Source organism: Stegostoma tigrinum, chromosome 4, assembly GCF_030684315.1.
Source record: "Stegostoma tigrinum isolate sSteTig4 chromosome 4, sSteTig4.hap1, whole genome shotgun sequence".
In the NCBI taxonomy this organism is placed as follows: Eukaryota; Metazoa; Chordata; class Chondrichthyes; order Orectolobiformes; family Stegostomatidae; genus Stegostoma; species Stegostoma tigrinum.
Window position 1 is genome coordinate 8,083,051 of NC_081357.1, and position 24,023 is coordinate 8,107,073.

Consider the following 24,023-nt stretch of genomic DNA (forward strand, 5'->3'; position numbering starts at 1 on the left):
TCAAGGGTCCTAAACTTGGTTTAGCTACTTGCTTTTTGCATTCATATAAACAGTGTGTACACTCTTGCTGCTGTTGTTATTTTTCTTAGTCGTTTATTTTCATACTCCATTTTCTCTCTCTATGTAAGCTTTTTAGCCATCTGGTTCAAAAAAAGGATGCCCAATCCTTTTGCCTACCACTAGTTATTGTCACTTTATTTAGTTTTAATCAATGGTTCAGGAATGTTATTACTCGTCCCTGGTGCAGATGAAACATGACTCCAGACCTCATGCCTCAGAGATGGGGCATTACCAATTCACCACAACAGCCCTTTTGCCACTTTGTATGCCTTTTGTTTTTGAATGGGTACGCTCCTTGACCCCCTTTGTGATCCATTGACGCTTCATTCTTCTTATTGAGTCCTTAATTTTGGCTGGAATAAACTTTTACTGAGCATTATATATCTCACTGCTGATCAAGCAACGTCCCTTGAGCCTGTGTCCCGGTTCACTTCAAATAGCTCTTTCAACATACCTTAATAATTGCTGTTAAACTTGAGGAAACTACTTTGAGACCCAAGTTACACTTCCTCAAACTGAATCTTAAATTTTACCACGTTGTGATTGCTGTCCCCTAGAGAGCCCTTAACTATTAGATCTCTTACTAATCTTACCTCATTGCATATTACTGAATGTAAAATACCCTGATCCTGGGTAGGTTCTGCAGCATACCGCTCTAAGAATCAATCCCTAATAACACTCTAGAAATTCGTCTTTCTTTTTATCCTTGCCCATCTGATTTATCCAGTCATTGAGCAGCTTAAAATCACCCATGACAATTGTCATGCCCTTCTTGCAAACATCCATTGTTTCCTGATTTATATATCCTTCCCTGCATTGAGGCAATTCTTTAGTGACCTCTTTGACTTGCTATTCCTTACTTACACTCAAGCTGATTCCACACAATGATAATTTGCACTTAAATCACTACCGACAATTGTACTGACACTATCCTTTGTTAACAAAACTGCCACTCCACCTTTTTCTGTCCTTCCAAAATGTCTGTTATCTTAAGTATTGAAGTCTAGGTCAATATTTAGTGACATCTTCTAATAGCAATTGAGTGGTAGTCATTTGTTCTCGAGCCATCAAAGTAATTTATCTTATTAATAGTGCTGTGTGCATTCAGTTGAAGAGACTTAAGCTTTGAATTTTTAACCTTATTGCTTAACCCTCATTCTAATTCCTGCTGCAGTCTTCTGTGTATGTTTTCTGCCCCTTGTTGTCATACTTTAATTACAGGCTGTCTGTTCATGACCATGCATCTCTACTACTTTGTTTTAAAAAGCTACTCCTTCGATCGAACCTCCAATTAGTCTGAAACCCCAATATAACTCTCGTTGTCCAGTTTGTCAGGACACTGGTCCCAGCATGTTTCAAATGGAATCTGCCCCAATGGAACAGCTCCCTCTTTCCCCAGTGTTGGTGTCTCTATCTGATGAATGGGAACCCCTTTCTTCCACGTCAATCTTTGCGCCTCACATTTACCTCTAATCTTATTTACCATATTTCAATTTCAAGTGGCTCAGGTGGTGATAACTTGGAGATTGTGGTTCTGCATTTTATTCAGCTGCTTATAATGCTTGAGCAGAACCTCTTTCCTAGATACATGCTACCTGTGTGGACTATGACAGTGAGATCCTTCCCTTCCCATTCCAAGATCCTCTTCAGCTCAGAAGAGATGTCATTAACCTTGGCACCAGGCTGGCAACATAGTTTTCATGACTCTGCTGCAGAGAACTGTATTTATTTCCCTTAACTGTACTTCCCCTTATTATGTCTACGTTTCTGTTTCCTCTCCCTACTTGAATTGCTCTGTGGTTCGAGGTGCTGTGGTCAGTTTGCTCATCCTCTCAGCAGTCTAATCCTTTGTCTACACCAGGGACACAACCTCCTATCTATTAGACAAGGCTATCTTTTGGATCCTAATACCTGCCTCAACTTGTAGTTGTATGCTCCATTCTTTACCACTGGCCAAATTGAATGTACTTAATCCAAGGGGTGTTTTTGCTGCAAAGCATGTACGGATATTTGAAACAGAAGTTCCTCTAGCAGCCGCCTTCTGCTCTGAATGTGATCATCATGGATTGCACTGGCATTCAAACAACATAAAATTATTAATTTTCTTGAAAAAGCATTAATTCATGTGACTTAAACTCCTGATCTGGCAGGATTTGTAGAAATTTGGGTGCAGGTGGATTGCAGCTCAAGGCCGTGCACTTCTTGGAGGCTGGGTAATTTGTTTCCTTTCAGCTAAAATGCAGAGTTGTTTTTTGGAAATCAGGCTTTAAGAGGTTAAAATGTAGAGGTAAGCAGCTACTTAATCCTGGCAATGCTTCTACTGTTTTCTGTTCTGGTTTAAACTTCAAACATTTGTGATTTTAAAAAAAAATTCAGCTCCTCAATGGTACTTTTTGCTGTAAAGTTTCAAGTCTTGTGTAATGTTTTGCTGGATTCTGGTTGAAACAGTGACGGAGGCTGTTTCCAGTTGTGATTGGGAATAAGGCTGCCAGTGGTTGTAGGTTTTGGTTGTTGTGCAGTCTCCAGATCTTGTCTAGATGAATGAGCAAAGCTCTGGTACCTTGTTACACCTGGCTTGTGTTGATTTTGGAATAGTTTACTGTTACCAACTGCATTTTGATTTGTTTTTCAGGTGAAGAGCAGAAAATATCAAAGTAAGTTTACAGCTCATGCCTAATGCATGGACTGGTGTTCTATTTTATTACTGTAAAATAAAGCTTAGTGACTTGCCTCCCACTAATGAGGGTAAACTCCTGAGTTGTTTGAGCCAATCAAGGTTCTATGTATTGTTGAGAGGTGATAGGAACTGCAGATGCTGGGGAATCTGAGATAACACGGCGTGAAGCTGGATGAACAGAGCTGGCCAAGCTGAAGAAGGGTCCTGACCCGAAACGTCAAGCATTCGTGCTCCTCTGATGCTGCTTGGTCTGCTGTGTTCATCCAGTTTCGCACCGTGTTATCTCTATGTATTGTTGATTGATCTGAGTTGATGCAATTGACCTGCTGTTTCTGACAATCCCCTGGCCGCCTTGTTAATTATCTTGCCCAGCTGTGTCAACAGACTGGTTGACCTGCAGCATCCTTTGCAGCTAAACATTGTGTGGTCACCACTATGCCTCAGTGGAGTAGCGTTCTGGAAATCAAGCCCTGCTATTTCCAAAATCATCGAAGGTTAAAGACTTTAAAAACATGCAGAATTCTTTAGTTTACCTGCCTTTTAGACCTGGGTTGAAAAAGCAGTACGAGGTTTAACAAAAAATAGTATTAGTTACAAGTAGTTATACTCTAGCTGCAGGCAGGCAGTTGTAAACCATCGGCATAAAAGCTTTCCAAACTAAAACTCAAATTCCCTTTTTTAAACTCCCCTTACGCTTGCAGACTGGGAAAAATAAACTTGGGTGTTATGGATGGAAGGGAAGACTGAGGTGAATTTTGTGTTGGTCAGAACATTCCTTCTTGGTCATCCTTCTCTGGATGTTGTCACTCGTTTGCAAGAGGCACAAGTGATTGATTCATTTATAAAATGTCTCTTAAACCTTTCACGTAGAACAGCTGCAGAGGGAGAGTAAGCCAGTTTTCTTCAGGCTTAAATCAACTTTTACAGCAAAGAGGATGTTGGTGATCTCATGACTTTTCTGTATCTTGTTCACAGCCTCAATCTGTTCAACTATCTGAAACTCAATCACATAGTTGTTGGCAAGCAGGAGGCCTTTGCCATCAACAACTGGTCGTAAATTCACAGACCAATTGGTAACTTGTACCAATCACAACTCCTGTGCTGCAGTTCGTCAGCAGTCATTAGCTTAACAACTGTTCAGACAAGCAACGAGAATGTTGCTCAGATTGTCAGGTTGTTTGCTTTGAAAATGTGCAGCAATCCAATGGCAATCCTTGATTTTAAAACAGCGCTTTCCCTATTTTGGTCCATGATCCAAATGAAGGAAAATAAAAAGATTTAACCACAAGGAGGTCAGGAACAAGATATTTAGGATTACTTCCATGCCCAGCCAAGTCCATGAACTTTCTCAATTTGCTGAGAACTATCAGATGTGAATTCAGCGGCCTTTATCACTTCTTATGGATTAAGATCATGCTTTTGTCCACTATATCTACATGGAGGAAGATCTTTGGTTTTTGAAGGAGAACGTTTATGTCATGGCAGCAACGTTTTTCTGTACATGTTGCTGGACAGGTTCTTCTCATTTCCTTCGGCTATGAAAATGTTTACAATGTATATGTTGAAACCTTTGCCTCTCCCTAGTGACTGAAAAACAGCTATCTGAGAAGATCAAACAGCTTATTCAGGAGAAGACTGAGGTCTTGGAGAAAGTGTCCACTTATGAAAAGAAGGTACGAATCTAATTTTCTGCTGTTTTCAATTTTGTTGAAGTTTATGACGGGCAAAATTCTTACGGTAAATGTATCAGGATGCTTTCATTAAAAACAAGCTATTCACAGCTTATACCTCTGTTTACCTCCGTAGAGGCACTGAAGCCTAAAATGTCTGGAGTGTTTTTTCTTCTTAGAAAGCAGATAAACAGTTGAGATCAGAGGAAGGAGAATGGAAAAAAGAATTGTCCTGCTAAGGAATAATTTGCAGAGACAGACCTTGACTGTTACAAGTACGTCACCTGCTACCTGGTTCTTGGGTGTTTGACATATTCCTGAGCTGAGGCTGGTTAGCTCCGTGGGTTGCTTTCACCACCCTTTCCCCCATTTTTTATTCAGCCATTCAGTGGAGTACTATTGTTCTTCAAGGCGATTAGGCAATAAGTGTTGTGTGTTTGCCACGTGGTCAGAAATCCCCACTGCAGTCGTTCCGTTGTTGTGTCATGTTGCAGGATCCAGGTGATGAGCCAAGAAAGCAGGCCACCCCTGCTGCCATCAGTAGAGGAAGAGGTGATTCAAGTGGCTATGAATTGATGCCCAAGCATTGTTTTTGGCAGCTAGAATAGAGAGGCATTGAGAACTTGCACAGCTTAATTATGTAAAAAGATGTATTAGATTAAGGATTTATGATAGATTTTGATTTCAGCAAGATGATACAAGAAAATTGTTGGATTCTTACTTGGAATCGAGGTACAATAAGTGAGGCTAATTCAAAGAAGTACTGGCTGTATCATTTAAGTAGAAATAAAAAAACATTAGTGATGGAGGAGGAGGAGGCAAGCAAAGACGTAAGTGAGAAGGCTAGCCAGAAAGCAGCCACTTCTTTGCCATGTCTGAGCTCAAGAGAGTTGTGATCAAAGAAGTAACGTTGATTAAAGAAAAGTCTTCAGTGGACTTGATTTGCATAGACCTCGTTGTGACAAACATTTATTATAAATTCAAGTATGTTTTAAATGTACTGCTTTTCTTTATCTTCTCTCTTTTTTTCCTCATCATCATCCCTGACCCCTGTAGCTGGAAGAAGCCAAATCTCTCATTGATGAAGCACAGAATGTGAAATCAGTAATGTCCGATGAAGCTAAAGAACTTAAGGTGAGAGAGTAATTGGTATTGTTGTGTCTTTCAATGGTTATTGTAAAGCATGCATTTAAAGTTTCAGACTTGTCTGTTTCCAAAGTTGTCTTGCGGGGAGCTCGAACAGGTGAACCTTCATTTGGAGATGCGGGTGAAAAATCTTGAGACGTTGGTAGAAAAAGAGAAGAAGGAGACAGCTAAACAGCAGACTCTGGTAAGGAAATAATGAATATTCTTAAAAAAAGAAACTTTAGTTTATTATCTTAAGTTGGATTACATATATTATCAAGAATGGAGCAACACCTTGTATATCTATTTCACACTGGTTGGGATTGCTTTCACTTGCATCTTATGTTTGGGAGGAATGTAAAAGTGTAATAAGCAGAATATAGCACTCCCTAATGTGTACCTTCGCTGTATTGGGTCAAAAGTTTTGGATTCCTTGTCTAACAGCACTGAGTTACTCGCACCAATTGGAATCCAGTGGTCAAGAAGGCAACTCGTCTCTGACTGAGGGCAGTTAAGAATGAGCAGTAAATGCTGGCCCGGCCCGAGATGCCCAATGAATGTATATAGAAAATAAATTGAGCAGAGCAACTTTGGTGTTCATGTACACAAATCCTTAGAAGGAGGTATGGCACTTAAAGGTGGACACAAAAGCCAACTGTAACAGTGAGACTTATCTAATAGATTAAAAACAAAAGTTGATAAAGTTTTAAGGGAGATACGTGGATCACGTCTAGAAGGAGATAATGTAAAAGCTAAAAGATCATGTGATCTCAGCTGATGGTACTGGAAAAGTAATGCCCCAGAGTGAAACCTGGCTCGATAGATGGTAGGTTTTATTTGTGCTGTTTGGTTGCCGTAGCGGTCAGTCGCTCAGCATATTCATAAGGCTGCAAATGTATGTTTATCGAAAAAAAATCAAAGTTAGTTGCATACAGAATTTAAAAATAAAGACTTTATATAGGAACTAGTTTTACAGCAGTCTGATTACAAATATCAGAAATGAAAACTGAATCCTTTTATCCTTAACTACAGAAACTCAAATCTCAGTGATGGATCACCCTGTTTTTACTGTAAAGCTCCTTGTTCAGTTGGCACAGCTGTACTCGTTTCTTTCTGTCAGACTTGTGCATTCACATGATTCTATCTTGTATTTTGTTTATTGCTTTATGGAACTTGGGCATTGCTGGCTGGATCAACATTTATTGCCCTCCCCTGTTTGCCTTGGAAAAGGTGGTGGTGAGGTGCTTCCGTGAATCACTGCAGTCCATTTGGCAGATGCACACCAACAGATGTCAAGATTTTGCCCTAATGATATTGAAGGAACATTGATGTATTTCCAAGTCAGGTTAGTGAGTGGCTTGGAGGGGAACTTGCAGGTGGCGATGTTCCCTTGCATCTGCTGCCCTTATCCTTCCAGGTGGAAGTAGTTGTTGGTTTGGAAGTTTTTATCTTAGGAACCTTAGTGAATTTCTGCAGTACATTTTGTAGATTGTTTACACAATTGTCACTGTGCATCAGTGGGAGTGAATGTTTGTGGGTGTGGTGTCCCTGAAGATGGTTGCTTTGCCTGGATTTTGTCGAGCTCCTTGAACGTTGTTGGAGCTGCACTCAGTCAGGCACACGAGGAGTATTCCATCACATTCCTGACTTGTGCTTTGTAAATGCAATGTACAGGCATTTAGCAAAGTTAACAAGTGAGTTAGTTGCTGTAAGGTTTCTCAACTGTGACCTGTTTTTGTAGCCATAATATTTATATGGCTTGTCCAGTTTTGTTTCTGTTGTTAACTTCCAGAATGTTGATATTCTGTTCACTTTCCACTTACTTCTTTAATATATGTTCTTTAAGCTGTTCTTCCACAAGTATTGTTTCTGTAGCCACTCAGCCTTTGTTTTGATCGTCTGGAGACTGGTGAGCCAACAGAATTTTTTTGCTGCCAAAGACCTGTTCTGCCTGATGAACCTGGATACTGCCTCGCTGTCTGTTCTTGGTAGTTCTCTCTCCTTACAAGAACCTTCTTTAGTCTTTGTCTTGTTGTGCTACAGGAAATCTTATTGTTGGGCAACTGCCTAACATTTTTCTGTCTTCTGATCCTTGTTTCTATAGAACTGAACTATTTCACAATGAAGGTTTTTAAAAGTATCATTTAAATGCTGTTAAATGTATTTCCAGACACCCCCAGCGCCACACTCAAAACTCTACACTTCAATTCAAACTCAGGTCCTCCTTAAGCTACATCATATAGAATTGCAAATCAAATTTAAAACTCCACAGGGCTGTGTCCATTTTCAAACAAATTTCCAAATAAGGATGATAATGGAGATCATACTGAAATTACAGATCACTGGGTAACTTGAGTCAGACCATTATAAACAATTGTGGGCACTGCACTTCGGGAAAGAAATAGAGGCCTTGAGGATCCATGAGGTTACCAGGAATTTCAGTTGTGCAGAGCTTGTAACATTAGAGCTATTATCCTTGGAATAGAGAAGATTTAGAGGTGAGCTAATAGAGAAGTAGATGGAGAAAAAGTTTCCTCTGACAAGTGGGTCCGTGCTACCTTTGGAACCACGTTATAGTTTTAATAGAGCTTTTGGAACAAAGGTGGAGATTTGTATACGAGAGTCTTTGGGTGACTGGGTAAATTGAGAAAACATTTTTTAAAAAATGCATACAGATTTCTTGGCTTTTGTCAATAGAGACATAGTGTACTAAAGCAGGGAGGAAAGCACTGGTAAAGCAAAGGAGGCAGGGCTCCCTGGTTGAAAAGGAGGAACTGTTTAGAAAGCAAGTAGTTCTGATCTGAGATAACAAAGTGTAGAGCTGGATGAACACAGCAGGCCAAGCAGCACCTTAGGAGCACAAAAGCTGACGTTTCGGGCCTCGACCCTTCATCAGAAATGGGGGAGGGGGAGAGGGTTCTGGAATAAATAGGGAGAGGGGGAGGCGGATCAAAGATGGATAGAGGAGAAGATAAGTGGAGAGGAGACAGACAAGTTCAAGAGGCGGGGATGGAGCCAGTAGAAGTGAGTGTAGGTAGGGAGGGGATAGGTCAGTCCCGGGAGGACGGACAGGTCAAAGAGGGCGGGATGAGGTTAGGAGGAAGGAAATGGAACATGTAGCTGATTGGTGGAGGTAGTTTACGAGCATCTTGTGAAAGAAAATTGGATGTAATTTTTCAAGGATCGTGAGTTGCGGCGGTGGAACTGATGCGACAGTTCTGGCAAACTAGGCACAAGTGTTTTATTGTGTGCTGAATGAAGAATGTCAAGGTTTTCAATGAAAATAAATTAAAGTGTACTGGATCAATAGACTGGCCAATGCTTTTACCTGTTTTTGTCTTGGCACTACATTTTCTTCTGTTTTAAATACAGATTGCTGACACACAGAAATCTGTGAAAAAATTACAAGATGTTATTTCAGCTCGTTCAGCAGAACTGTCTCAGGTAAGACCACCTGAATTACAATTGGATAAATGCTATCAAATGGAGTATAGAGAACCCAGCAGTAGTATGTATGCATATTATTATGTACAATGTTAGTTCACTGTTAAATGGGTAATTGTCATTGTCCAGAGAAGGTTGCAACTTTGTAATTTGGGATAATGTATGCAGAGAAAATTACAGCAGCGCGAACTGGAATAATGTACATACGAGAAGTTACTTATTGAAGTGTGGGTAATATTGTATTAATGAATGTCAGAAGAATCTAAATCTGTTTGCCTAAGTGCCCGCAGTGTGAACTTTGAAACCCCTATTTAATGATCCTACATGATTCCTTGGTGCCTGTAATGAAACAGACTAGGAGTTTTCTTTTAACAGACCACTTGAGTTTGGTGGAAGAAATTGCATCAGTTTTTAGAAGTGGTTTTGGAGAAAATGTAATTAAATATAAATGTCGAAATGGTGCAGTTTTTGGCAGGCTATTGCCTGAACTGAGGGAAAAGCAATTCTAGTGAAGTACCGATTTTAAAAAACAGTGGAAAAACATAACACTGCTGGCAGTATGAAATGAAATTAATAACTGGAATGAAAGAACTTGCAAATAAATAGCAACTTCTTTCCTGCATTTCAAAGCTGTTGAATTGCTATGGTCACTGGTTTTAAGACATTTCTGCAGATGTGATGGGGAGGTGTAATATAGACCAGAGTGTGTGCAAGGTAGGATACTTAGAGTTCATGTGTAGAAGTATTAGAAAGTGGCAGTGCATTTTTTGAAAATGATGAGCAAAGCATTAAGTACAAAATCAGAGTAATCATATAGAATATTGATAAACACCAGCTAGGCCACAACAAAAGTTTTGTGTTCAATTCTGGCATTATTCTTGTTGCAAAGGAAATTGAGGAAAAATTTGACAAAGGTAGACAATATTACAGCTATTTTAGATAAGGTAGTCCAAAAAAACAAATCTGTTCATGTTTGCTGCTGATACAAGGGTTAGAGGATGCATAATTATGGTTTGGGCAAGAGATGCAGAGAGATGTGAAGATCGCCATTTTTTTGCACAACAAGCGGTTGCTGTACTTGAAGTTATAACAACATAGAATGAGGCTATTTGCGAGCAAATATGTTACTGTAAAGCCAGGGTGGGATCACTTGCCTATGTCAGTCGGTGCATTGAGTATAAGAGTTGGGAGGTTATGTTGCAACTGTACAGGACATTGGTTAGGTTAGTTTTGGAATACTGCATTCAATTCTGATCTCCCTGGTAGAGGAAGAGCGTTGTGAAACTTGAAAGGGTTCAGAAAAGATTTACAAAGATATTGCCAGGGTTGGATCATTTGAACGAGAGGGAGAGGCTGAGTAGGCTGGGACAATTTTCCCTGGAGCGTTGGAGATTGAGGGGTGATCTTGTAGAAGTTTTATAATATAATAAGGGGCTTGGATAGGGAGTGTGGTTAAGGTCTTTTCCACACGGTTGGGGAGTCCTAAGCTAGAGGGCGTAGGTTTAGAGTGAAATGGGAAAGTTTTAAAAGGGACCTAAGGGACAACTTTTTGCATGTAGAGGCTAGTATCTGTCTGGAATGACCGCCAGAGGAAGTGGTGGAGGTGAAAAGGCAGCTGGATGGGTATATGAATAGGAAAGGTTGAGAGGGATATTTGCCAAATATTGGCAGATGGGACTATTTTAGTTTAGGATATCTGGTTGGCATGGATGAGTTAGACTGAAGGGTTGGGTTCCATGCTGTACATCTCATATGACTCGATAGCATTAGAGGGAGGTGCTACTGCTGGCTTTAGCAATCTTAAAGATAGATAATGGTGGTCCTGGATAAGATGTATTCCACGCAGTTCAGGGAGGCAAGAGAAGAGGTATCAGGGGCCTGGCAGTAATTGTCAAATCCTCTCTAATGCCAGAGGACTGGAGAACTGCAAAAGTTGTTCCATCTCTTCAAGAAAAGAGAGAATGAGAGAGACCAGAAAATTCCTTGCCTGTCAGTCTAACTTTGGTGTTTGGGAAGTTGGTAGAATGCCGAGGGACAGAATTGCTTTTGATATGTTTGACAAATATGCTCAAACTTTTTTTGGACAAGATATTGATGAGGGTAATGCAATTGATGTAGTTTACATGGACTTTAACAGTGCTTTTGATAGGGATCCTCATGACAGATTAATTATATCCCATCTGATTCAAGGCAGGGTGGCACGTTGGACCCAAATTGATCAAGTAATAGAAAACAAAAGGTGATGGTCGAGGAGTGTTTTAGTGACTGGATGCTGGGGCCAGAACAGGCTGAAGGCACACTAGAGTTTAATGTTTTGTTTGAAGAACAGCACCTCAAAGTGCAGCAGTGCCTCATTACTGTGCTGAAGGAAGTCCTGGAGTCCTGTTACTGTTTTAACCTGACAGACAGTAAACAGAACCATTAGAAAATAAGAAGACTCACAAGATGTCCTAGTATCTCAGTCTTGGTTATTTCTTCTTGAGGAGAAATTGATGAATGTGCATGTGGAGACTGTCATTAACCAATGCAGATCATATTTTTCAGGTGCAGGAAGCTCTTTCAAGTGCCAAAGCAAATGAAGAAAAACTGCAAGTAGATCTTCAATCTATGCAAGAAGAAAATCTCATGCTTAAGCAGAGCAAAAGTCAGGTGAATATTCTCTTGCTGGACCAGAATTTAGTCAGCTGTATAAGATGTCCGTAGGTCATTTACACAAGTTTTGCTTTGTGGGTTTGCAGCTTTTGCAAGAGGTGGAAGGCTGGAGTGAGCGACACAGCGAGCTTAATGAGCAGATCAAACTCGGTCAGAAAGCTCAGAGAGACCTGGAGGAAATGTTGGCTTACAAGGACAATGAAATTGAGGTATGTAGGGACTGTTACCATAATTAGTCTTTTTAATACATTCAATATATCAACATATGAAAGCTTCATATTTTTACCTTGCAGAGAAATTGTGATAATGCGTCAAAGACTGTAGTGTATGGCTATATCAAGGTTGAAAAGTAATGATTATCTGGCATAAACTTGAATATTACAAAACTGCAATTGTTATGTTTGTTCATAGGATGTGGCTTGGCTGTTAGTGGTGAGTTTCCTTCTTGAACTGCTACAGTCCATAGGGAATGCTGTTGGTGGGGGAGTTCCAGGATTTTGACCCAGGCAACAGTGAAGGAGCGATGATATAGTTCCAAGTCAGGATCATGAGCAGCTTGGAGGGGACGTGTAGGCGGTGGTGTTCCAGTGCTTCTGCTGCCCTTGCTTTCTAAAGGGTAGAATTTGCAGATTTGGAACGTGTTGGTGAATGTGCCTTGATGAGTTTCTATAGTGCATCTTGTAAATGGTTTATACGGTCAGTCAGTCAGTGGTGGAGAGCGTGAATATTTGTGGATGTGGTGCCAATCAAGTGGAATGCTTCATCCTGGGTTCCAGGCGTTATTGAAATTGCACTCATCCAGGCCAATGGAGAATATTCAGTCATGCTCATGACTTGTGTATTGTAGATAGTGGACAGGCTAATGCTTTGGAGGTGTGGGATCAAATCTCATTTTGGCAACTCTAGAACATATCATTGGTTTTTATTGTTGATTTTGTAAAGGAGAGAGGAAAGAAATTGCCATCATGATCATAGATATTTTTCAGGTGAAGGAATCTACTATCCCTACTTGCTGTGGGCAACATACAACTGACTGCACAGCCAATGTGCTTGACTCTTAACTGCTTTGTACAATAATCAGCAAGCCACTTTGTTCAAAGACAAACAGTGATAGTGAACAAACACTGGCATTGGTAGCACTGACATTCCATGGAAGAATGGAATCTATGCAGGGCAGATGGAGGCTACTTAGTTCATTAGGTCTGTACCAATCCTCTGAAGAGTGCACTACGACCACCTTATCCCCATCACCCCGCATTTACCTTGGCTCACCCAACTTACCTGCAGATCCCTGGACACTATGGGGCAATTTAGCATGGCCAGTACACCTAGCCTGCACATCTTTGGACTGTGGAAGGAAACTGGAGCACCGAGCGGAAATCCTCGCAAACAGAAGGGAAATGTACAAACCATGTTGGGGCTGTGGCTCAGTGGTTATCAATGCTACTTCTCTACACCAGGGACCCAGCTTTGATTCTAGTGTTGGACGAGTGCTGAACGGAGTTTGTACATTCTCCCTGTGTCTGTGTAGGTAACCGTTGGATGCTGCGGGTTCCTCCAGTGGTCTGGTTTAGGTGGATTGACCATGCTAAATTTCCTGTAGTGTCTAGGGATGTGTAGGCTAAGTGGATTAGCTGTGGTAAATGAATGAGTAGGGGTCTGGTTTTGGGAGGAATGCTGTTTGGTGTGACAGTGCAGACTTGAAGAATAAGGAAGAATAATTTCTAGCCTAAATTGCTGTTGCAGCTACAATGTTTATTTGGCTGCTCCTGTTCAATGCCTAGCCAGTAGTAACTCCTAGAATGTTGCTAGTGTTAAGGGGAAAGGAGGAGATTCTCTCTTGTTGAAGATGATTCTTGACTGGCATTTGTGTGGTGTGAATGTTATTTGCCATTCTTTGGCCCAAGTGTCGATGTGTCTGAATCTTGCTACAAATGAATGTGGATTGCTTCAGTATCTTTGTTTGTGAATGACACAGCGATTGTTCACATCTGTCCCACTCTGATCATTATGATTTTTATGTAATGTAAGGTGTCACTGGCTGGGCCGGCATTTATTGCCCATTCCTAATTGCTCAGAGGGCAGTTCAGAATCAACCACGTTGCTGAGAGTCTGGAATCACATGTAAGTCAGACGATGTGAAGATGGCAGTTTCCTTCCCTTAAGGTATTGGTGAACCAGATGGGTTTTTCTGACAATCGACAATGGATTCACGGTCATCGGTCGTAATTCCAGATATTGAATTCAAATTCCACCATCTTAAATGGCAGGATTCAAACCCAAGTCTCCAGAACAATATCTGTGTCTCTGAATTAACAGTCCTGTGATAATACCACGAGGCCATCACCTCCCCAAGATAATAGTGGGGGAGTGCGAAGATCATTGAAGATACTTGGGCCAAGGACACGACTATGACAAACTCTTGCAGTGATGCTCTAGATTGATGTCCATCAACTATTGTCATCATCTTCTGTGCTATGTGCAACTCCAACTAGCAGAGACTTTTCCGCCTGATTCCTATTGATTACAGTTTTACTAGGCTCCCTGGTCACCCTATCTGGCCAAGTGCTGCCTTGCTGAGAAGCATGAAAGAAAATGAGTATAAATGAGACATTTTAGCCTACTTCTCTGTGTTGAGAATTTTAAAATTGCTTTCCCAGAATGTGTTCAACCAGTGCTTTATTTGATTTTTTGATGCGCTTTCCAGCTAACTTATTTAATAAAACCTATTTATTTGGGAGTGTTAGAATTATCACAAGAAGTTCTGTGACTTTTTTTTTCTCCAGATCTTGATTGCCCAAAATGGAGTGGGACACTGTATTTCTTTTTCAAACTCTTGCTGCTTTGAATTTTTTGATTTGTCAAGATGTTGTTAAACAGTGGAATTCTCCCCCTGCTATCCAGGTATTGACAGACTGCGTGATGCAGCTTAGGCAGCTTGACATTGAGTCTGACACTGAAGATAATGGGTGGGAAAAAGAAGTGGATGGCGAAATGGCTAATGGCGAGCTACCAGGTAAAACTAGTGCAACATAGTCTGATCTGTTTTCAAACGGGGATTTATTTTTACTCCCTGATGAGGAACAGTGTGAATTTTAATACCTCCATGGATTTGAAAATCAAAGCTTTGAACAAGATAACTCTTCACTCTTATGTAGAGTGAGATAGTACAGAGGACACAATAGTCAACTTTTGCAAGAGAACAAAGTGTGAAGCTGGATGAACGCAGCATCTCAGCAGCACAAAAGCTGACGTTTTGGGCCTAGACCCTCCTCTCTGATGAAGGGTGTAGGCCCAAAACTTCAGCTTTTGTGCTCCTGAGATGCTGCTTGGCCTGCTGTGTTCATCCAGCTTCACACTTTGTTCTCTTGGATTCTCCAGCATCTGCAGTTCCCATGATCTCCAGTCAACTTTTGCACTAGTGTTTATTGCTGAAGTCATGTCAACTGTCATTAAGTTGCAGATTCTGACCATAAGCACTTCTGTCAAGTGAGAGAGTGTGGTCCAAACTCCTGTGAAAGAGCCTTGAATTTATCAGTTAGCTAAAGGGGAAGTTACAGTAAATTTTTGACTATACTAAAAATTTGGATCTTGGGAAACGTTGAAATTGCAGAACAGGAGGCTATTCAGCTAATCACCCGTCAAAAGGTTCTTTGAGTATTGTGACTCTGTCATTCTTCTGCCTTTTCCCCACTACCCTGAATATTACTTTAATTTAGATAATCATTAGATGTTCATACTTGAACCACCTCTAAACTGTCAAGCAAATGACAAACCTGAATGATTGTTTGTGTGAAAATAAACTTGTCATTTTTGCTGCTTGTCATATTCACTTGTGTATGTGCCTTTTTGCTCTGTCTTGTTTTTTATGAGGGAACAGTTTTTTCCCCTATGTATTCTCTGAATTCCTTCATGATTTTGCAAACTTCCTTCAAATGTCATTGTAGCTTTCTTTACTCCAATGGAAACAGTCCTCACTTCTCTAATCTGTCTTTTTTGGGTGAAATTTCTCATCTCTGGAACCATTCTTTTACAGCTGTTCTGCACAGTCTCTCTGAAGTGTTCACATTCTTTCTAAAGTGGGACACCCAGAGCTCTACAATACTCTAGCTGATGTTCAATGGAAATTTCACACAACCTCCTTGCTCCTGTACATTATCATAGATTTGTTGAATAGCGCAGTATGTTTTACTCCTTCTATCTCTCTTGTCACCTATAAAACCTTATTACACCAAAGTCTTTCTGCTCCTGAACCCCATTAGGGTAGCGACCTTTGTTCTGTACTGTCTCTCCAAGCTTTTATTTTAAACAAAAGAGTATCACCTCACCCTTCTCTGCATTGAACTTCATCTGCCACTTATCTCCCCGTTACTCCAAATTGTCAATGCCCTTTAGCTATATGCTGTCTGAGCTGAGTTGACAAGCCTTAAAAAAATTTTTATACTTTGCGCAAACTTGAAATAGTGCTGTATGCTCTAAGATTCATATCTTTCATGTATATTAGGAAAATGCCTGTGACCAGTGTTCCACAGGAATTAGTACTGGGTCCACTTTAGTCTGTCTTTTATGTAAATGATTTAGATGAGAATATAGGAGGTATGGTTAGTAAGTTTGTGGATGAAACCAAAATTGGTGGTACTGTCGACAGTAAAGAAGGTTATCTGAGATTACAAAGAGGTCTTGATCACTCGGGGCAATGGGCTGAGGAGTGGCAGATGGAGTTTATTTTGGATAAATGAGGTATTGCAATTTAGTAATACAAACAAAAGCAGAGTTTGTACAATTATTGGTAAGGCCCTGGGTAGTATTGTAGAACAGAGAGGCATAGGGGTTCAGGTATATAATTCTTTGAAACTTGTGTCACACATAGCCTGATTAAGATGGTGTTTAGCAACTTTGCCATCATTGCTCAGACCTTTGAGTATAGGAGTTGGGATGACATTGAGATGTAGGCCATTGGTGAGGCCTCTTCTGGAATACTGTCTACCCTGCTGGCCAGCTTCTGTAGGAAGTTTGTTATTAAATTGGAGAGGGTTTAGAAAAGATTTACCAGGATATTGCTGGGAATGGAGTGCTTGGGTTATAAGGAGAGCATAGGAGATTGAGCAGTTACCTTTTAGATGTTTAGAAAATCATGAGGTGGGTAGATAAGGTGAATAGCGTAGGCCTTTTCCCTAGGGTAGGGGAATTCAAAACTAGACAGCATAGCTTTAAGGTGAGATGAGAGATTTAAAAGGTTCCTGATGGGCAGTTTTTTGTTCACACAATGGAGTGATCTGCTAGAGGGAGTAGTGGTTGCAGATACAGTTAGAACATTTGAAAGGCATTCAGATAAGTACATGAATAAGAAAGGTTTGGAGGGAAATGGGCCAAATGCAGGCAAATGGGACTAGTTTAGTATGGGAATATGGTCAGCGTGGACTAGTTGGATCAGAGAGTCCATTTCCATGCTATATGACTCTATAACTCAATAAGGTATCCAAAACAAGCCCCTGAGGGTTTTAGTACGAACCACACTCCAGCCCAAAAACTAAATATCAACCATTACAAGATAATAAAATGTGAGGCTGGATGAACACAGCAGGCCAAGCAGCATCTCGGGAGCACAAAAGCTGACATTTCGGGCCTAGACCCTTCATCAGAGAGGCGCTTTGTTTCCTATCTCTTGGCCAATTCTGTATCTGTGCTGTTACAGGTTGTCAGTTCCCTATTCACCCATGTTTTTCCATGTGACTTAAATTCTGTCCTGAGTAATGGAGGCTGATGATAACTGAAAAATAGAACTGACAACTTAATGTTTCAATTGGAAACTTTTGGTTGAAGTGAATGTAAGTTTTTGACTGAGAGATAATGGGAACTGCAGATGCTGGAGATTCCAAGATAATAAAATGTGAGGCTGGATGAACACAGCAGGCCAAGCAGCATCTCAGGAGCACAAAAGCTGACGTTTCGGGCCTAGACCCTTCCATTGTAAGTTTTTGACTGTTGCCTTTCAGTCAAAGTCGTGGGTTCAAGCCCCTAACTAGGGACCTTATCCACAATATCGGTTGATATTGCTGTGGTTTTGCTGTTTGAGAGATTTTTCAAAATGCAAGGTACTATTTCATTATCGAGTTCAGTGGTTTCCTAACCATTTGGTCGTGAACCCTTATTCACATTAAAGCTTTGTGCGTAACCCTGTAGATTATTTTTTGACTATCCCCCTAAAGATCACCTGGATTGATAAAAAGATTATAGTTACACTTGAGAATGCAAAATATTTTTCCTGTACTTCTAATATGATGAATGTATTTCTATAAAATTCTAACAGGACTAAACAGGATATATGCAAGGGGGATGTTCCTGATGGTGGGTGTGTCCAGAACCAGGGGTCACAATCTGAGGATTCGGGGTAGACCTATTCAGAACGGAGGTGAGCCTGTGGAATTTATTACCACAGGAAGTAGTTGATGCCAAAACATTTGAATATATTCAAGTGGCGGCTAAATATAGCACTTGGGAGAATGGGATCAGAAGTTATGGGGAGAAAGGTTGATTAGAGTATTGAATTGTATGGTCAACCATGACCCTGATGAATGTCTGAGCAGGCTTGAAGGATGAAATGGCCACCTCTTGCTCCTAACCTTAAACCTTTCTGATGAAGGGCCTAGGCCCAAAATGTCAGCTTTTGTGCTCCTAAGATGCTGCTTGGCCTGCTGTGCTCATCCAGCTCCACACTTTGTTACCTCTTGCTCCTGTTTTCTGTGTTTGTAGCATAAAGCACATGATGCCAGCAAAATGAGTGATAAATTCAGTTGTAGGACGTCTTCAGTACACATGGTGACAATACATCGATTTCATGCTAAAATGCTTGTTAATGCTTTAAAAAGTACATTTTTAAACCATGCCACAACACTACTTGTCCCTAATTTGAGCCACATGAAAACTAAAATGCCCTATTAGAATGTATTTTAAATAGGAGCTACTAATATTGAAACAAAATCCATCAATAGACAATGTATCCTTTCATATCTCCCTCACAAGACGTTTGCCATTCCTCAGAGCCCCATTAGGTTACCTAATAACTTTGCACTTCAATTTGGAAAGTATGTTATTGTCTGAATGCATTTTTTTTCATACTTTGCCATTTCCAGTTTGACTGTATCAAATAACTCTTCAAATGTGTTTTTTCTTTAGACAAAAGTAAAAGGATAAAAGTGAAGATTCAGCAAATGATGGATGTTTCAAGGGTAAGTCATAGGGAAATAAAGTGTGTGTGTATGTTTATTTAGAATGGCAGCATTCTGTTGCTGGATGTATGGGAGTGTCATTCTCTCTTCAATCTTCTTAAGGTACAAACCACCTTGAAAATCATTGAAGAGGAAAAAGATCATTTCCAAGCCAAGCTGACAGACGAAATAAAAGCTAGGCATGAACTCGAAGGTAAAGTGTCGTTTTTGTAGAAGTTAGTCACAGTTTGATGCTCAAACAATGTTTCTTTGGGGGTGGGGAAGGGGCGATGCTGAATTTGCACAACATATTCTCCAATTATTCATGGAACTGAGGCGAGATGTAACCCATTTATCACCTCAGATGTGTTAGGCTAATTCGACGGAGAATTAAGACTTGTATGTTTTGCTGCCCATTGAAAGCAATTTGTCTCATACTGATGGGGGGAGAACTTATGATTGAAGTTGTTCCATAATTTTAAATCTACATGTGATTTATCAATGAATATTTTGGGGAATGATATCCATCATTTCTTTAGTCTCTGTGAATTGTTAAATCAGTGAAACTATCACTTCCAATTGAGTACAGGTTGGTCCTTTAGTCCAGAAAATAGAAAAAAAATTCATGGTGCACTGACTAGCCTCTCCTACCAATTGGTGAGAGAAACCAGTAGGCAGGCAATAATAAAATAGTTGACTAACCTTATGTTGATGAAAAACAATTTTATTAGCAACCCATAATGATCCTGGTTTCAGCTATGCTTGAACATTTCCAGTTGCCAATTACATAACAGGCCAGCGTGAATCAAACATTAAGCTGCCAGCTCATCCTACTGTTGTATGTAAGAATAAAGATGAAAAGCAAAAGATGACCTCCTCAGCATTCTTTTTTCGTCACTCATGGAATGTGGGTGTCTGTAGCTAGGCCAGCATTTATTGCCCTGATGGCATTAAGTCAATCGCATGGCTGCGGGTTTGGAGTCATATGTAGGATGGGCCAGGTAATGCTGACACATTTCCTTCACACAAGGATATTAGCGAAGCACGTGGGCTTTTCTGATTGACAGCATTTTCATAGTCATCATCAGACCCTTAAATCCAGATTCTTGATTGAATTCAAATTTTGCCATCTGCAGTGGTGGGATTTGAACCCCAGTCCCTGGATTAATAACTGAATTTGTGGACTGATAGTCTAGCGATAATACCACTAGGCCATTGCCTCCCCAAATGTAATTTCTTAAGCGAGGAGAAATAAACTGTAAACCCAGGCCCACTGAAAGCATAGCAAATCTTTTAAAAAAAATAACACTTTCTGACCACCTTCAACCATTGAAGCCAGTTGAGTTTCCCACTCTTGCCAAGAGTTCTGCGTTCTGTGAAAAGACTGCGATGATGAAAAAGAGAGACAGAATAACTTATTAAAAATAATATCACTCATTTTAATTAATCTTCTTCATCTAGAGCAAATTAAGCAGCTTGAACACAACTTTGTAGCAACTACAACAGAGAAGTCAAGGCTTGAGAATGAACATAAAACCATGCAACAGAAGTTGGAGATCCTGTCTGAGCTCTACCACCAGAAGGAGATGGCCCTGCAAAAGTAAGTCTGTGATTTACTAACAGGACTTTGCCTTAACACTAGAGGAATGAGAGGGTTAAGTCTGAAATTTTTGTTTTTGCCAGGCTGCTTAAGTGTTTGCTGTACCACATGTTTTGAATGTGGCAGATAATATCATTTTAAGGTGAGCTGGATAAATGCTTATAAAGGCAGGATATAAAAGGATTTACAGGGATAGATTTCGATGTCTTGAATGGCTTCTGTTATTTTTAGTGTTGAAACTGTCACCTATGTTCACAGGGATTTGATTAAAAAATTGCAAGGACTTATTTATTGAGTGATGACAAACAAGAGATTTTTACCGTCCTTTATGAACAAGTTCTAAAAATAGTAATAGCAGTTGCCAGCATAGTTAAACAGATTTGAGCATTATGATGCCAAATGAGAAGCTGAAAGACCTAGAGTTACTGAGCTGTGTATTTGAAAGATCTGGCTTGGAACTTTAACCTTTCCAGTTCAGAGATTGAATGACCTGCTATGTACTCAGCCTTTTATGTTTTAAGTTCTGAACTGAGTTATTGGATGGAAAGGCAACAGAAATTGTGTAACTTATTGCTAGAAATAGTCTTCTAATTTAACGACATTCAAAGTTGTAAGGATCAGTACTGATTAGAGAAGAAGTTCTGCTGAATATTATCTGTTTAGTTGTGAAGTAATCACGTGGTCACATTATCATGCAGGAAGTCAGTGATAAGGTGGAAAAGCTAACGGATCGCTAATGACTATATATGTGACAGGACAACGAAGAAAGAAGTGCAGCAGCCCAGCGGTGCAATACTGGCTTATGTTTCCTCTACATTCTTGCTAAATTCTCGTGTTTAGCCAATCTGTGCAGGAAAGTGACAGAGGAATGTGTTGTACCATGTGATATCAGCAAGCATGAAGGCAATTGCTTGTCTTGATAAAGCAGGAGGAAATGGAAGAAGTAGGGTTTCATAAATATGCTTGTTTGACAACCTCCTGTTAGGTTGGTGAAACTGTGCACATTTCCAGCAGTATTGACACACTTTACTGGACCCAGATTAATGCAGATGTAAGCAAGCAGGATGACTGATATGAATAAAAATGGACTTGTAGAATTTCAATTGCACCTACAAATTAATAGAATTATTGTTGAATTTCAGTAAGTTATGGTATTGGAAGGTTAACACCAGTGAATTCATGGATATGTGATGATATTTGAGAGCCACCTTTTATCCATACAAATTTTCCAAAACACACAGCTTCTAGCAATTAGAGGCTTCTGGTGGGGTACGGTTCAACATGTGTGCGTGTCCAGGTGCTCCATTCTATCCACGTACTGGATCAGGTATAGTAAGAGTACATTCCCTCTTCCATCTCACACAGCAAGACCTATTGTAGCTGCTGTGAATGATGCCAGGTATCTCATCAAAAATTGAAAATATACAGGGATCATTCTTGTCATTAGTTTCTGGATCACATCCCAGGTATGTCCAGTACCTAAAATACGAGGCAAATCCAAACCGGCCAATTAGCACCTCTTCAGTCAATTCTTGATCAGCAGTATAATGATTGAAGCACTCCTAATGACACCTATGAAGCAGCACCTGCTCAACAACAAAAATCACAAGAACTGCAGATGCTGTAAATCAAACAAAAACAGAAGTTGCTGGAAAAGTTCAGCAGGTCTAGCAGCATCTAGAACACAGAACATAGAACATTACAGCACAGTACAGGCCCTTCGGCCCTCGATGTTTGGCCGACCTGTCATACCGATCTCAAGCCCATCTAACCTACACTATTCCATGTACGTCCATATGCTTATCTGTGAAGAAAAATCAGAGTTAGTATTCTGATCAGTTGTGGGAAACTGAGGAAGGGTCACCGGACCCAGAACATTAAGTCTGGTTTCTCTTCACAGATGCTTGAACGTGGATAGGTCCAGAGTTAATGTTGAGGCTTTTCACGGCACATCTCTCCTGACTGTATACCACTGTGTCCCTACCTTTGTTGGGTCTGCCCAGCTTTTGGGACCAGATATATCCAGTGATGGTTGTCTATGGGATGATTCTGAGAGTATAATTGAGCCAGGCTGGTGCTTGACTCGTCTGTGAAAGACCTCTCCCAGTTTTGACACTAGCCTGAGATGTTAGTCAGGAGGACTTCGCAGAGTCACTGGGGCTGTTTCTGCTGTTGTCTTTACCAGTGCTTAAGTCAGTGCTGGGTGAGATCCCCCCCAGTTCAATTTGAGATTTTCTAGCGATTGATAAACTGGTTTGCTGGCTAGGGCAGTTGAGAGTCACTCACATTTGCTGTGGGTCTGGGATCACACTTAGGCCAGGCCTGGTGAGGATGGTGGATTTCATTCCCTGAAGGATATTAGTGGTGATTGTTTCTAAAAAATCAATAAAGTGTTTGAAAACAGTTTGTGATCATTGGCTTTATGTCCTTTTTATACAGAATATAACGTCTGTTTACTATCTCCCACCCTTACAGGAGGTTGACTCAAGAAGAGTGTCAGCGTCAAGAGAAGGAACTGAAACTATCTGCAGCTGATGAAAAAGCACTCCAGGCTGTTGAGGAAGTGAAGATGTACAAGTTAGTAGTCATGATTTTTCATCTCACCATGGGATGCCCCACAGTAATCTCACATAAATCATGAATGTGTGCAAAATGCTTGCAGCCAATTAAGAGTTCTGTGAACTGTTGCCACGTTTATGCGAGAAGCACAATAGCTAATTATGCAGAACTCGCTGTGTCTACAGCGAGAAAATAAATGACCAGATAATCTACTTAAATAATATTGGTTGAGGGGTGAGAATTAGGAACACCCGGCTACTTGTCAAAATATTGCTGTGGGCTGTTTTGCACCAACCTGGGAAGGCATGCAGAGCTTCTGAGGTCTTATGTGAGAGATGCCACTGAAATGTCAAATGAGGTTGCTTGTTCAAGTGTTTGGAATGACCATGAACCCTAACCTTTCTGATTTAGTTTAAAATGCACCAGAGAATGCTCATTAGTTTTAGTACAAGCTTTTATTAACTGTGTTTTTGGTACCAGTGGTATCCATTCTATTTTAACTAGACAAGGTGTAATGCTAGTTTTGGTGCATGTTAAAATATTTTGTTGCCATTTGTTTGAGTCAGGTTATCACTTTTGTACCTTCATATTAGGAAATAGCGCTGTTCGCTCAGGGCTGACATTAGGATCTGAGAGCTGAGGTTCTTGACTCATGTGTCCGTTATTCCACACTGAAATGCCTTGTAGTCAAGAGCAGTCACTCCACAACTGAGATTTTAAATTGTATGTGAAGATGTTTATCAGTGTGGCTTAATATTTGACATTGACACATGCTTTTTAATAGAATAACATTTGGAGTGAGGTTTGAGACCCTGTTCAGTAGATATCAAAACTAGCACATTTCACCTTCTGTAATATATAATTTAAAGCTGCTCAGATCCTGGTTGCAATTTGGACACAGTGAAAGAGGAGTTAGAGTTGATGAGAGAAACCATTTGATTCATCTAACTTCATCTGTTCAGGCATCATCCACCCTGTTCTCTTTGTTTCCTCATGACACTATTGGCCTTGTCTCTCCGATGACTCCA

General features: G+C 40.4%; 1 protein-coding gene across 2 annotated transcripts in view; it reads left to right on the top strand.

Moving 5' to 3' along the window:
• The window catches only part of mia3 (MIA SH3 domain ER export factor 3), a 104,505-nt gene that overhangs the window by 40,549 nt on the left and 39,933 nt on the right, over positions 1-24,023 (top strand). For both annotated transcript variants that reach the window (XM_059645128.1, XM_048530831.2), the window contains exons 8-19: positions 2,693-2,714; positions 4,322-4,410; positions 5,464-5,541; positions 5,627-5,737; positions 8,905-8,976; positions 11,521-11,625; positions 11,715-11,837; positions 14,533-14,644; positions 18,805-18,857; positions 18,960-19,050; positions 20,298-20,436; positions 22,912-23,013. In XM_059645128.1, coding sequence (XP_059501111.1) covers positions 2,693-2,714; positions 4,322-4,410; positions 5,464-5,541; positions 5,627-5,737; positions 8,905-8,976; positions 11,521-11,625; positions 11,715-11,837; positions 14,533-14,644; positions 18,805-18,857; positions 18,960-19,050; positions 20,298-20,436; positions 22,912-23,013 — 1,097 coding nt within the window. The remainder of the gene's footprint in view (positions 1-2,692; positions 2,715-4,321; positions 4,411-5,463; positions 5,542-5,626; positions 5,738-8,904; positions 8,977-11,520; positions 11,626-11,714; positions 11,838-14,532; positions 14,645-18,804; positions 18,858-18,959; positions 19,051-20,297; positions 20,437-22,911; positions 23,014-24,023) is intronic.